The sequence below is a fragment of the Drosophila takahashii genome, chromosome 4 (assembly GCF_030179915.1).
Source record: "Drosophila takahashii strain IR98-3 E-12201 chromosome 4, DtakHiC1v2, whole genome shotgun sequence".
NCBI classification, from domain to species: domain Eukaryota; kingdom Metazoa; phylum Arthropoda; class Insecta; order Diptera; family Drosophilidae; genus Drosophila; species Drosophila takahashii.
In genome coordinates this window covers 486,339-502,065 of record NC_091682.1, presented here as the reverse complement: position 1 = coordinate 502,065, position 15,727 = coordinate 486,339, and the positions used below count along the sequence as shown (strand labels likewise).

General features: G+C 34.9%; 1 protein-coding gene across 5 annotated transcripts in view; it reads right to left on the bottom strand.

The window, feature by feature from the left end:
• anne (anne boleyn) overlaps nucleotides 1-15,727 on the bottom strand; it is a 52,833-nt gene that overhangs the window by 29,312 nt on the left and 7,794 nt on the right. For all 5 annotated transcript variants that reach the window (XM_070218143.1, XM_070218142.1, XM_044395420.2 and 2 more), the window contains exon 2: nucleotides 10,626-12,050. In XM_070218143.1, the coding sequence (XP_070074244.1) occupies nucleotides 10,626-11,070 (445 nt within the window). In that variant the 5' untranslated portion in view covers nucleotides 11,071-12,050. The remainder of the gene's footprint in view (nucleotides 1-10,625; nucleotides 12,051-15,727) is intronic.

The window sequence follows — 15,727 nt, the reverse complement described above, 5'->3', positions numbered from 1 at the left end:
ATAACTTTTAAAATTTTTCAATTTTTAATATAAAAGTCAACAAATAAGAGTAATTTGTCAACTTTTATAATAAAAATTAAAGCGTGAGAGTTATTTGTCAACTTTAATAATAAAAATTGGAAAATAAGAGTTAAGTCAATTTTGCAATCGCACTGTGAATGATATTTTTAAGCGAAATAATGTCGCTCAAATAATAATCATTATTTCTGAGCAGGGATCGTGGTAATAGTGTAGAAGAGTGGCCTGTGCCCCAAAAACCGCGAAAAAATTACCCTTGATGGACCGCGATTTCTTAGGAATTTACGTGAAGAAGATTATCGGCGAAAATGCATGGTTCTCTTGTAATTGCATTTCAAAGTTGCGTGTTTTGCTATAAAAACAACGTAGCATTTTCTAGGATTTTTAGGTGTTTTGTGCCATTTTACTATAAAAAGCATATGGGCTTTTCGTTTGTTGTCAAAATAATAAAATTCGACAAAAATGTGAAATTGTTTTTATAGCAGGCCAGACCCCACAACAGCGAATTAAATATCCTCGGTGGGAAGTGATACCATAAGAACTGGAGTGACCACGGATGACCAAGACATACATATCCTTTAGGTGAATCTGAAGAAATCGCGGTCGAAGGAGGATTATCTATTGTAACCTTTTTCACGGTCCTAGCCGTTATAAAACCTTTCATTTTTATATTTTTAAACAAAATCGTAGAAAAGGCTACATCAATAATGCACGCATTTTATATTCCTAACCGCAATACAAGTACTAAAGAAAATGTAAAGTAGAAGTGCTATGCGCCGCAGACAAAAAATATTTAAAAAAAACAAGAAAGGAAGCTAGCTTCGGCCAGCCGAAGCTTATATACCCTTGCAGATCATTCCTATTAATTAACAAATCGCAAAAATGTTCAATTAATTTCATTAATCTCATTAATTTTCCGATCGTTCCTATGGCAGCTATATGATATAGTCGTCCGATTTTGATCAAATTAAAATTAAAATTCGGAAATATTTAAAAAGAGTCATATCCTAGAGTAGAAGATAATACAATAAAAACCAAAGAAGCTAGAATTTATTTCCTATTACTTTTCCATTAATTTTCCGATCGTTCCTATGGCAGCTATATGATATATTAGTCCGATTTTTTAAATATTTAATTCGAAATTCAGAAATATTTAAAAAATAACATCCCCAAAAGTAGAAGGTAATATTTCAAAAAACACCGAAGCTAGAATTTTTTTAACGTTTTCTTTTCCGATCCTTCCTATGGGAGCTATAAGATATAGTTGTCCGATCCGGTTGGTTCCGACATATATACTACCTGCAATAGAAAGAAGACTTTTGGGAAAGTTTCATCCCGATAGCTCAAAAACTGAGAGACTAGTTTGCGTAGAAACAGACAGACGGACAGACGGACAGACGGTCAGACGGACAGACGGACAGACGGACATGGCTAGATCGACTCGTCTAGTGATGCTGATCAAGAATATATATACTTTATGGGGTCGGAAACGTCTCCTTCACTGCGTTGCAAACTTCTGACTGAAATCATAATACCCTCTGCAAGGGTATAAAAATCTTGCGATTTTTTTAAAAAATATTTTTTGACTGTGGCGCATTTATTGCATTCCTTGAACCGCGATTTCTTGAAATTTACTTTCATAATAATTTTATAAGATACGCATATGTTGGTCATCCATAGTCATTCGATTTTTTTAAAAAAATTTTTTCATAATGTACAACACTTTAAGAATGTTGTGTTAAAATTGTCAATCAGATGAAAATTACAAAAAATATATATGATGGACGTTGATGCACTACGAGAAGTACAAACAAGTGGCCCAACGACACCAAGCACGTGCTTGTTACGCGCGGGACCCTTTTTTAAATTTGGGCAAAAATGCGAGTTCGCGAGGAAGAAGACATAAAACCAATAAAGACGGGACAAATAATGAAAAAAAAACATGCAGTTAGGAGTGAAGCAAATGAGTTAAAATGTTAGTTTTTAATACCGGGATAGAAGTTGATGTGCAAATTAAATGATAAAGAACGTTATAGTTATTACATAGAACGCGAAAGGGCTCGTGCAGACCAAAATTTGATGTACATCGAGGTAAATTAAGGGGATGATAATTACGTGTTAGTCTAACGGGAACATTAAAAGTTAGGCGGCTAACAAGTTCTACAGAATCAATATCACCTCTTATAAGATTATGCATAAAAATGGTACCAAGCATTATTCTACGATTAGCAAGTGTCGGTAAATTAAGCAATAATAATCTACTCTGGTAGGAAGGTAGCCTTACGTTTTGATCCCAGTTCAAACTACGAAGGGCAAAAAGGAGAAATTTTTTTTGTACCGACTCTATACGGTCAATGTGGACTTGGTATTGTGGGCTCCAAACCGAAGAACAATATTCCAATATAGGGCGGACAAGGGAGGTAAATAATAATTTGGTTATATAAGGGTCATCAAATTCTTTTGACCAACGCTTTATAAACCCAAGAACACTCATAGCTTTATTGACTGTCGACATTATGTGGCAGTCAAATTTAAGCTTCGGGTCCAGAAGAACGCCTAAATCATTAACTGAATATATACGGTCAAGTTAACAGATTACATGGAAACCCAAGCAAATCTAATTTGAATAAAAGAAGAGAGTGGTTAACAGAGCCAAAGGCTTTACTGAAATCTGTATATACAACGTCAGTCTGCATTTTATTGTTAAATCCATTTATTACAATTGATGACAATTCAAGTAGGTTGGTGGTAGTCGATCTTCGCTTAACAAAACCGTGCTGGTGCGGTGATATTAGCGAGGAACATAAATGTTGCAAATGAGAAGTGATAATACGTTCAAAGGCTTTTGGAATAGCCGACAATTTAGAAATACCTATAATTCTGGGCATCCGCCTTCGCACCCTTTTTGTGAAGTGGAATAATAAAAGAATCCTTCCAGATAGTTGGAAAAACTGATGATGAAATAGACAATTGAAAAAGTTTAAGAATAGGTTTGCAGATGGTTGATGCACAAAACTTAAGCACACACCCAGGAAGTCCATCAGGACCGGGAGAATAAGTTGGCGTTGTTGATGTTAAATCTCTTAGGAGAGAACTTTCGGTAATTATAGGGGAAAAAATACAATTTGCCCTATTTAAGGGATTACGGTAATTTGATTCTGACCATGAAGAAGAGCTATAAGTAGTTTGGAAAAAGTCAGAGAATAAATCAGCAATTTCAGAGTCAGTCGATGCCTCCATTGAGTTAAATCGAACCGATGAAGGCAAAGCTGATGACTTACGCTTTGCGTTGACAAAGTTATAAAACTGCTTTGGGTCATTTGAAAATTCAAATTTACAGCGATCTAAATACATACAATAGCAATGACTGTTAAGAACGTTAAAATCGGATCGAGCCACCACATATTTCGAAAAATCGGATGGCCTACCCGATTTTTTATACTTTTTATAAGTGTTTGATTTAAAATTTTTAAGTCGTTGAAGCGCATTTGTAAACCAAGGGGGCCTGTTTGGCTTTGGAGGAAGCCTATCAGGAACGCATTCATTAAAAAAAGTGTTTAGAACGCTATAGAACAGTTCAGTGGCACTTTCGATGTCCATACAGTTATAAAATTCTATCCAATTATATTGAGAAATCATTAAGTTAAGTTTACTAAAGTCACATTTACGAAAGCTTCTCATTTTAGTTGGAGAGACTAAAGGAGAGAGGGTATCAAGGTAGGGGAGGCAAATTGTCAATTCCATAGTTGGATGGTATCGGTCTTCTGGTACCACAAGAGCGTCAATTCTAGATACCGTGACTTCAGACGGCTCTGAAGAAAACACAAGATCTAGTTGTCTATGTAATGAATTTCGTATAAAGCTAACTTGCTGTAACGATAATTCTAAAAGGCCATCCACAAAGTCATGGGCGGATAAAGGTAGAGCGACAAGTGAGTCAGTAGGAGGGGACCAAGAAATATCCGGGAGATTAAAATCACCCAAAACAATCAAAAGGTTTCTATTGGAAAGAAAGGATAGAATAGATTTAATAGCTGATAGATGTTGCTCATAAATTATAAGGTCAGAGCCAGGTGGAATATAGGAACATGTAATAAAGATAGACAAGGATTGGAGGGTAACTTTCACACCAACAAATTCAATGTCACTAGGGACATGAGAGTGAATTCTCTCAGAATTTAGGGTAGAAGTAACAGCAATTAAAACGCCGCCCCCCCTACGGGAAAGGCGATCAGTTCTGTAGGTATTAAAGTTATTTGCAAGAACTTCAGAGTCTGTTATCTCTGGTTTCAGCCAAGTTTCTGTAAAAGCTAAGATATCGTCCGTAAATGCCGAGGAGTCAGCATAAAGCTTGGGTAGCTTCATGTTAAGTCCTCTAACATTTTGGTAAGCCAATAATAAACTTTTCAGTTTTTTGGCACCGTGGAAGGCCTATTATTTGTTCTCGGTTTATTAGGAACAAATTCTTTTATAACCAGATCATCATTAAGCCAAAAGCTTTCAGAAATCAGTTCTTTAAACACATCAGGCGGAGCAAAAATTTTGAAAGACGATATCCTACGGGCGTATGAAAATCGAAATTGTTCAACCGCAATATCCTCGGATGGGAATTTTTCACGAATGAATTCCAAAACTTCCTCAGATGTGGTATCAGGCGTAAATCTTGAAACAAATAGTTGCTTCCTATGTGGAACAACTGAGAGTTTCTTACGCCCCCCAGCAGCAGTCTGAACCTCACTCAGCTGAGAGCCAGAAGCGGCACCTACTGTACGTTTGGGTACAACTGAGAGATTTTTACGCCCCCCAGCAGCAGCCTGAACCTCATTCGGCTGAGCGACAGAAACGGCGCCCACTGTACCTATGGGTATGGTCGACACCGGATTGGTTGATTCCGCCGGATCTGGAGCCTGACTTTCAGATACAGGGGCTACAGGGACAGAGACTACACCTGAACTAGCAGTATCCATTGGCACAGGTGGTTCACTTACCCCTGTGTCACCAGAAACTGCAGCAGCTACCAAGTTTGGATTTGAAGTGGATTCAACACTCGCCTTTACTGTCGTTGAGCTAGCTTTTTTGCGTTTGGGCGACTCGGTTAATAATTTTTTATTATTAAATTGTTCACATACGGAATTAAATCCATCATTGAGCTGTTTAAAAACTCGTGAAAGATTACATAGGCCGTCTCGAGTCTGCCTCATAAAGCTGCTCATCTCAACTGCAAAATCCCTGCAGGGCTCACATACCCACATGAGACCAATCCGCATTTCAATAAAGTCTTTAACTTTGCCAGTAAATCCTGCACATTTAGAATGCATCATTGCTTCGCAGAGCCAACAGTAAACAAAAGGGTCATTAGATGCAGTCCTACAATTTTTCTTAGTACAGATAAGACCATTTGAACGAGAGGCGGTCCCAGCCGTCCCCTATACCTATTCAAAACTTTAAATCGTTCTCCTGAAAAGTATGTTTTTTTTAAGTCGGTGAACATTGTCCATCGAAATCTAATGTACCGATCGTTCTGAAATTTTGCATTTCTGTACCTAAATCCGCAGGTAATCAGGTCGAGCTTTTTTTTTATTATTTTTTTTTTTTTATATTAACTAATATATCCAATTTTTGTTGGCTAAAATCACGTTTTTGACTTCAAAGTGTTATTAAAAATCCAAAAATAAAAAAAAAACAAGAGAGAACGCTATAGTCGGGTTGTTGTCCCGACTATCTAATACCCGTCACTCAGCTAAAGGGAGTGCGAACGCTGTGTCGGGTTGGTGTCCCGACTAATAATCGTAACTCAGCTAAAGGGAGTGCGAGGGAGATAGATATATAATTTTTGATTGCGTATAACTTTTTAATGAATGGTCCGGGCGCAGGACCCATTTTAAAATCGTTAGTGGGCGATTGTGGGCGTTAGAGGGGGCGTGGCGCTCGGCTAAAATAAACTTGCGCTGCGTAGGAAGCCAAAGAATATGTGTGGCAAATCTCAACCTTCTAGCTTTTGTAGTTTCTGAGATCTCAGCGTTCATACAGACGGACAGACGGACATGGCTAGATCGACTTGGCTAGTGACCCTGATCAAGAATATATATACTTTATGGGGTCGGAAACGCTTCCTTCTAGCTGTTACATACTTTTGCACGAATCTAGTATACCCTTTTACTCTACGAGTAACGGGTATAAAAACTCGACCTGATTACCTTAAGAAAAATCTTAACTAATGGACATTTCTTTTTTATATTTTTCTGATGATCCAGTAATGAGTTATGCTGTTCACCGCAAAACCTCTTTTCTTGAAGGCGCCAACGGAGATTGGCCGCAGACGGCTCATTTTTAAATTTTTTTCAATGAAAATTTCAGAAAATATAGTTTAAGTATTGTACTTTTATATAATAATAAAATAATTTATCTAACATTAACCGTATGGTGTGAAAAATTCATGAAAATAGGCCTTTTTTTGGCCGAATTAACCATACGCCCGCGGGCGCTAAAAAAGCCCATGGGCCTTATGACACTTTTAAAAGTGTCATAACGCCCGCAACTTCTAAAAAAATTCTAAAATGCATTTTGAGTTAATGAGAATACCGATAAGAGAATTCCTTTTGGTTGTAAAGCGCATTCGAATCAATGAGATTACCAAGAAGAGAGTACCGATTGTCATGATACCTCTCATGCTTTTTCATAATTTAGTCAGTTAAACATTTCAAGAGTTATGTTCCGGTTCTGATTCAGAAGATGAAGATGTGGAAAATAATTTGCAGTTCAGACAAATGGCTGACGTGCTAAAATGTATTATTTGCATTGATAGGGCGCGGCACGTAGTTTTTCTACCATGTAAGCACTTCAAAATATGCTTTGAGTGCTTTAAAAATCTGGAACAGCGTTCAAAAAACTCTCTATTGCTCTGCCCGTACTGCAGACAGATAGTTGAAAATCATTTACAAGTATTTCAATAAATTGTTAAATAGACCGCAGACAAAAATTTTTTTGTCGCTTTTCTTTGCTCTGAATACTTAACTTCTACCACATTACTCATCGCTAAATTGTTCTACACAACTGATTACTATATTGCCTCTATGTTACTCGCATTTACAAGTATTTCAATAAAATGTTATATATGGCGCAGACAAAAAGTTGTTTGAATAAAAGTGCAAGCCGCATTTTTGTTTACTGCGCGCGCTCAATCTGAATTCGACTTCTTTACTTATATAAATAATATAAACTAATATAAAATTGGAACTCTAAAAAACGGTCAGTAGCAAATTTCACCCAGAACGGACATAAAAATCTAAAAAATCACATTAATTAATTAATAAAATGACATAGCGCCTGCGGGCTTTATGACACTTTTGAGTGTGTCATAACGCCCGCGGGCGTTATGACACCGGGCGTTATGACATGCACCCTTTTCGAACGCCTACTATTTTGACAGCAAACGGAGAGCCCATATGTTTTATATAGCAAAATGTCACAAAACACCTCAAAACCCTAGAAAATGCTACTTTGTTTTTATAGCAAAACACGCAACTTTGAAATGCAATTACAAGAGAATGCATTTCCGCCGATAATCTTCTGCACGTAAATTCCTAAGAAATCGCGGCCCATCGAGGGTAATTTTTTCGCGATTTTTGGGGCACAGGCCCCTCTTCTAGACTATTACCGGGATCGTAAATAAGAGTAAACCTATTCAAAAAAATTTACATATAACTCTTATTTTCCAATTTTTATTATAAAAGTTGACAAATAACTCTTACGCTTTAATTTTTATTATAACAATAAAAGAAGCTACCTTCGGCCAGCCGAAGCTTATATACCCTTGCAGATAAAGTAAATACCTATAGCTTAATGCTCACTCGGTGCAGTTCCAGGGATTCCAGATTCAGCGTGCCTATTTCAATTTTGTTTTTAAGTTGTCAAAAATCAAAACGCCTACTTCCTACAAAGTTACAATGAATTTTGTCATATTTGTTTGAATATTCCTATGGGATCCTTAAGATATAGTGGTCCAATCCGGCTCGCTCCGACATATGTACTACCTGCAATAGAAAGAAGACTTTCGGGAAAGTTTCATAGCGATAGCTTTAAAACTGAGAGACTAGTTCGCATAGAAACGGACAGACGGACAGACGGACATGGCTAGATAGACTCGGCTATTGGTGCTGATCAAGAAAATAGATCCTTTATGTGGTCGGAAACGTCTCCTTCACTGCGTTGCAAACATCTGACTGAAATTATAATACCCTCTGCCAGGGTATAAAAATCAACAAATAAGAGTTATTTGTCAAATTTTATAATTTTTTAATTTTCATTATAAAAACACTAGTTTACAAAATAATATTCTTGGTTTGCTCCCCAGCAATTGATGGCAAATTCTGTTAGTGTTGGACCCCTGGATCACAAAAATAGCACTTATTTTTTTTTCGATGGCACAGTTTTTTTTTAAAGATTTTTTAAAGTTCGAAATGTTAAATTTCGGACTATTTTCGAATTTCTTCTTATATCTCGGCAGATATCCACTCGATTGGGCCAGTTTTAGTTTTATTTTAAAGTCAATAGATCAGAGCTTAACTTTGCCATACAGATCAATATGATTGGATGAGTAATGGCAGCGCAGAAGCTCGACAAAGATGAAAAATGTGTTTTTTGGTCGTCTGTAAGTCGGCTGTATATATCGTAAAAACTCGAAATAAATCCTTTGAAAAATCATAATGGGTACAAACTTAAGGTGTACATCCTACCGAATAAAACAAGCCGGATATGGCCCAAATCCATGGAAAACTGGATTTATGGTGGATTTTTAAAGTTCGGATTTTCCACTTTTTTCGGTTGACAGAGTCCAAATTTAAGATTTATCACAGGCGGCGACATGTAAACAAAAATGAGTGGTGACGGGTTTTTATCGAGTTTTTACGATATATACAGCCGACTTACAGTCGACCAAAAAACACATTTTTCATCTTTGTCAAGATTCTGCGCTGCCATTACTGCCAATCATATTGATCTGTATGGCAAAGATAAGCTCTGATCTATTGACTTTAAAATAAAACTAAAACTGGCCCAATCGAGTGGATATCTGCCGAGATATAAGAAGAAATTCGAAAAAAGTCCGCAATTTAACATTTCGAATTTTAAAAAATCTTTAAAAAAAAACTGTGCCATCGAAAAAAAAATAAGTGCTATTTTTGTGATCCAGGGGTCCAACACTAACAGAATTTTCCATCAATTGCTGGGGAGCATTTCGGCTGTAAACTAGTGAAATCAACAAATAAGCGTTATTTGTCAACTTTTTTAATAAAAATTAAAAAAAAAAGATTGCATTGAAATAACTCTTGAACTGAGGGGTGCATTGGTTTAAAATATATATGTATATATTCTACGCTTGAATACCTTTCCGTTGATATGCCATATGTCCCCAGAATATTTTTTATAAAACTAATGTTGTTTATTTAACAGGAGTGTACAAAATTGAAAGAAAAGGATGATTGGAATCCGACTTAATCTCAAAATTCAAATTGGAATGCAATTTACTTAACCAGTTTTTGTAATTATATGTCGCCTGTTATGCACCCTTGCTTAACTTTTATTTTTCTTATCCCATTTAATACATTATAAACAAGAAAGGAAGTTAACTTCGGCCAGCCGAAGTTTATATACCCTTGCAGATATGCCTACTTAAAATGTTGCTTTTACATTGTCAAAAATCAAAACGCCTACTTTCTACAAAGTTACAATGTTTTTTCTATTTTTTTTCTTTTTGATAATTCCTATGGGAGCCATAAGATATAGTGGTCCGATCCGGCTCGTTCCGACATATGTACTACCTGCAATAGATAGAAGATTTTTGGGAAAGTTTCATCGCGATAGCTTTAAAACTGAGGGACTAGTTCGCATAGAAACGGACAGACGGACAGACTGACAGACGCACAGACGGACATGGCTAGATGGACTCGGCTATTGATGCTGATCAAGAATATATATACTTTATGTGGTCGGAAACGTCTCCTTCACTGCGTTGCAAACATCTGATTGAAATTATAATACCCTCTGCAAGGGTATAAAAATATTTTGGGGACATAACTTCTAGATTTTTTTTTCATTTCAATCAATACTTGATGAATTTTCCAATTTGAAAATACGGTAAAAGAAACTCAAATTGGTAATTTTCTTTAAAAAAAAACGTATTTTTATTGAGTTAGTTTTAAAGCTACACCGCGTCAAAGTTTAAAAGTTAGAAAAAATGCTTGGACGCTGTCTTAAATTGCTGCTTTAAAAATACACGCCGAAAAACCAAAATTAGTTTTATAAAACATAATCTGGCATGATCCTCTAAATTACATTTTGTTTTTCAAATTGTATAAAAAATTATAGTACTTAGACTTTTCAGAAGACTATATATTGTATAAAAAATTAGGAAAAACAATTTACAAAACTAAAGCTAGAGCAGAATTTAACAAAAATTTTAGTTTTTTACGTTTACAAGGAATTTGGAATTATGAAAAAATTAAGTGACTATCTATTGCAAGAATTGCTTTGCTAGTACAATATAAGATTTTACTCTAAAAGTAACGAGTATAATAAGCAAAAACATAATTTTAAAGTGTTATACATACCATTGACAAGTCGGTGGGAGTCTTTCGGATAAAATTCATCAACGTTAGGCTCGAGAATGCTTGCTTCCTTTCCATCACTGGCACGTTCCTGTTCGGGACAAATATAGTGCAGTAACGGAACAGATCTTGCTGGAGTGTTAATACAGCCATTAACTAAAGTATTATTGTTCTCGACCCTCTTCGTTTTATTATGGGGTCCTTTATCAATTTTTCTATGCTGCACTGATGTTGCCTCTACATCACGAGCTTCAGCGGGCGAGTGCCACCAACTTAGCTTCAATAGCTTATTCTTAGCAGCAATTCGAGAGAACTGAAGATCCTCCTGCGTTTCAGACTCTAAATCGTTAAATTTTGAGCTTTCAGTCAAATTTGGTAATGAATTTAGCTGCAAAGTCTCACTTCGAGAGGTTGCAATCTCAGTAGCCTCGCCCTGACTAGTAAACATTTTTTAAACAATTAGAAATCAAGGAAGCAGGTAATTTCGCAACAGTCAACGACAGCTTAAATATGTTGTGATGATATTTGAGTTTGAGACTTATTAAATTTGTGCAATTATAATGTCAGCTGCACATCTGGTCTTTAAAAAATATCTTTCTTAAGCAGTATAGGAAACCATCCATAAATTTCTGTATTATCATTTTAACACAGTTTGGTCTGCTTAACTCGCGCAAAAATATGGAACGATACAGGCTATCAATGCTAAATCGTATACGATTATCAGATAATAGTTTAAGACGCGATTTCTTGCGCTGACGTTCTCTGAATAAAAATGGCACACTGTGACCTGAGAGATGTAGAGAATGCTTTCCTGCTGCAATGCTTCTACCGCAGTTCTTTATTAATCATCCAAAGCATGCATTTGACTTAATCCAAGTTCCTCCGCTTCCCACGCGCTTTTCAAAAAAGAACTGCTTAATGTATTCCTTCTGTAGAATCTGCAAGCTTGTTCTTGCCTCGCTGGGCAGTATGCCAATCAACTTGTTAACCGTTAATGTAAATACACTGTAGAGCCGCTTAAACAAATTTCTCTTGAAGAGCCCACTTTTTTCCAGTTTCTTCTTTATAGCACCTTGAAATGAATTCATTACGATGCAATCCGTCGGATAAACTTCTTAGTTTGGCAGGTGCGACTTATGTGACAATGTCAAAATTTATAATGATTTCTAGTCTGTTATTGTATATACTGTGCTTCCTCCGTCATGAGATACCAAGAATTTTACAGATTAGTGATCAAAATATTAAACATAGATTTAAAAATATAATGCCACATAGTGATCATCACTATATTTTTAGTGAATGTTTTTGTATATTTAAAATATTTTTCATATAATTTTACGGTATCTTTCATTTCATTCACACCGTGCAATGGCATATTAATAAATACCCATTAGAGCTGTTTATCGGGCTATCTTCTCGCCTGATTATCTGAAACAAAAAAAGTTGAAATTTTTATCACAGTAATCACAGCTGTAAGCCCATATCATTTTGGCTTTGGTTCGGTTCTGGGTTCGAACATAACACGATTGATAACTTATCAAATAACTAATCAATCGTTTTATTAATGATAGGGTTCCAATTTGTGCGCCTCCTGATTGTAATCAAATGTAAAAACACTCATATTCATATAAGTCAAGCCCAAAGTCAGCCCTAGCACATATTTTAGTGCTAATCAAGAACCTTAATTTGAGCCTATTGCCAAAAGAAAAGAAGTCCTGGAAGATGGTTTTTTCACCTGCAAAGCGTACGAACGTCGTGCGACAGCAGAGAATTGCCAATGTTTAGAAAAATGTCCTAAACTACTTAAATTGCTGAATTTGTTAAAAAATTTAACAGAAAATTTTTAGTGGCAATGACTAAACGGTGACTTAAATTTTCAAATTTATTTGTTGTGAACTTAAGACATTTCAAATTAAATGTTTTATTGGTAGTTACTGTCAAAAATTACACTGTGCAGCATTTTTAGTGATTTTTAAATTTACCTCGATGGATGCTATATTTTTGGATTCGTTACGAATTCCCAAGTTAAACTGCGTTTTCCAAAAAGTTCCCCGACGCAAGGATTCTTAGCATAAGGACCTCAAAGTTCAAAAAATGCTGAAATTGGCCAACTTTCCAGAGCTCTCAGAGACAAACGGATGCATTGTTTGATTCGATGTTAAAGTTTTTTTTAAAGATACACTCTTTATCTTTCAAATCCCATACTTAGAATAATTTTAGGATTTTTATTAAGGGAGAAACAAATTTTAGAAAACATAGTCAAAAAACATTATTTGAAAGATAAAGAGTGTATCTTTTTTTTTTTAATTTTTTAAAAAAATTTATTTAAAAAAAATAAAAAAAATTTAAAATTTAATAAATTTTTTTAAAAAAATATATTTAAAATTAAAATTTTTAAATCTTAATTTTTTTTTTTTTTTTAAGAAAATAAAAACTTTTTTTTTAGAAATTTTATTTTGAAAGAAGAGGATTTAGAGAAATTAATGCAAAATTTTCAATGAGAGGGTACTTTTTGCCAATTTTTGGCAAACTTAAAAAAATTCTAACTAAAAAACTAATTTCTGGTCAAATCCTGATACACGTGTTTACTTATTTTCCGAATAGAACGTGTAAAAAAAGTTTCAGGCAAATCAAAAATGTGACATTTTTTTTGGCCAAATCTGTACGGATTGTAAAAGAACGGCCCACATTAGTGTTTAATAATTTTGATATTTTTTAAATATTTTTCAAATATTTGTTATGAATTAATTACAAATAGATCCCAAAAATAGGCTACAGCTTATTTCAACCAGTTAACAAAAAAAATCAAATAAATTAACATAGTGGCCAATAACTTTTTTTTTTAATTTGGGATGACTACCCTTTTGTTTACCAACAATTTAAAGTTAACTTTACATGAATACAATGCCTTTTGTTGTTGTTGCCAAGTAAAAACTACTCTCGACCCTTGGGAAGGACCTTTGGCGTAGTTTCGTCTAAAAATAATGCGTTTTCGAACATTTTTTTGTAATGTTGACTTCCAATTTTGTTTTGTGGTAATGTTAAGACACCTTTAATTCATAATCATTAACTCTCGACAGCAAAAAATGCATTTCCCATGAGTCATTTCTTTAGTTGATCATTGATGTATTCATTGATGTATTCTGGGTTTAAATTATTTTGATAACATGTTTTGTTTAGTTTTTATGGGCTGTTAAAGGTTTTGGTGTAGGGTGGTTGAAATAAGCTGTGAACCACTGCACATTGGGATGAAAAGCCTTTTTTTTGACATAAAGTCCCAAATTATTTTGTGAAATTTTTGGTTTTTTTTTTATTCGTTAAAGAAATGTTCAACTATCATAAAACTATTTTTAAAATATTTTTGTGACCATCCCTGGCTTTTTAACAGCTCTCTAAAGTCAGCTGTTCGAGTTAAGTTGCGTGCGCCCAAATTTTTCTACGAAGTGTCACAAAAGTTTAATTACACTGTGCAACATTTTTAGGGTTATAAAATGTAACCGCAATTCTGATTTCATGGACGGAAGGAACTCATCGAAATAAGCTAAAACCCATTTGGGTTTCTCTGGCTTAACTCGCGTTTACCTTTTATAGCGAGTTAAAGTTTTACATACAAAATTTATTTGTAACGGCCATATCTTGTGAACCGATTAAAATTTCACTATCAAGTCTTCAGTGATTATGTAGCTTTAAACCCAAGGAACTAAATTGACAAATGACTCTTGCGAAGACGTACACCTAGCGCGTTAAAAAATCGAAAAAATCGAAAAATTAGGCAAATTTGTTTTTTAACGCGCTAGGTGCACTAGGTGCTAAGTGCGCAAGAGTCATTTGTCAATTTAGTTCCTTGGGTTCATAGCTACATAATCACTGAAGACTTGATAGTGAAATTTTAATCGGTTCACAAGATATGGCCGTTACAAATAAATTTTGTATGTAAAACTTTAACTTGCTATAAAAGGTAAACGCGAGCTAAGCCAGAGAAACCCAAATGGGTTTTAGCTTATTTTGATGAGTTCTTTCCGCCCATAAATTTTTCGTGTTGCACTGTGTTTTTACTATTGCAAATTACGCGCATTCTTTTCGGCTAAATTATGGAAAATCTTCGTCAAGGTATGTATAATATTGCTTAGAGTGCTTACACAAGAAATGCTTATGTTTTGTGCTGTTTCTAATTGTTTTATTGAACCATGTTTTGTGTAGAAGTTAACCTATAAATATTTGTGTTTCGTGGAGTAGAACTAGGAAGTGTACGCAGAATTGCGAAAAGTGCAAATGTGGTAATATGTGTTATTGTGTATATGATTAAATGGAGTTAATAACTTTTGCGCATACTTGCGCCATTTCGTAATATTTAAATAGATTCGGAACAACTCGACATTAGTGGGGGCGAACTGCTGGAAGTGTGGCTGAAGAATAATCGCAGCTTTGTCGATACCGTTCACTGGGTGTGCGAAAGGTTCAAAAATAAAAACAGACTGTTTGAAAATACGCTGATTGGCATCAATAGAACATTAAAAACTTTTGCAGTAATTGATAACCCGCATTTCGAGTTCGAACAACATTTGGACTCCGAGTTAAATACAGATGATGAGTAAAATAAAAATATGACACGTACATTTTATTTATATATGGAATTTGGCCGCCTGACTCTGGGTGGTAAAAATCAAAAACTAATGAAAACCGAAATTTTACAATGATCTTAATATTATGTACAAAAAAATTTAAGTCCGTATTCTTAAAATTACCTTCGCGGTCGGGGGTGGTTCATGTGGGCGTGGTCAAAATCAAAAACTAATGAAAACCGAAATTTTATAATGGTCTTAATATTATGTACAAAAAAATTTAAGTCCGTATTCTTAAAATTACCTTCGCGGTCGGGGGTGGTTCATGTGGGCGTGGTCAAAATCAAAAACTAATGAAAACCGAAATTTTACAATGGTCTTAATATTATGTACAAAAAAATTTAAGTCCGTATTGTTAAAATTACCTTCGCGGTCGGGGGTGGTTCATGAGGGCGTGGTCAAAATCAAAAACTAATGAAAACCGAAATTTTACAATGGTCTTAATATTATGTACAAAAAAATTTAAATCCGTATCTTTAAAAT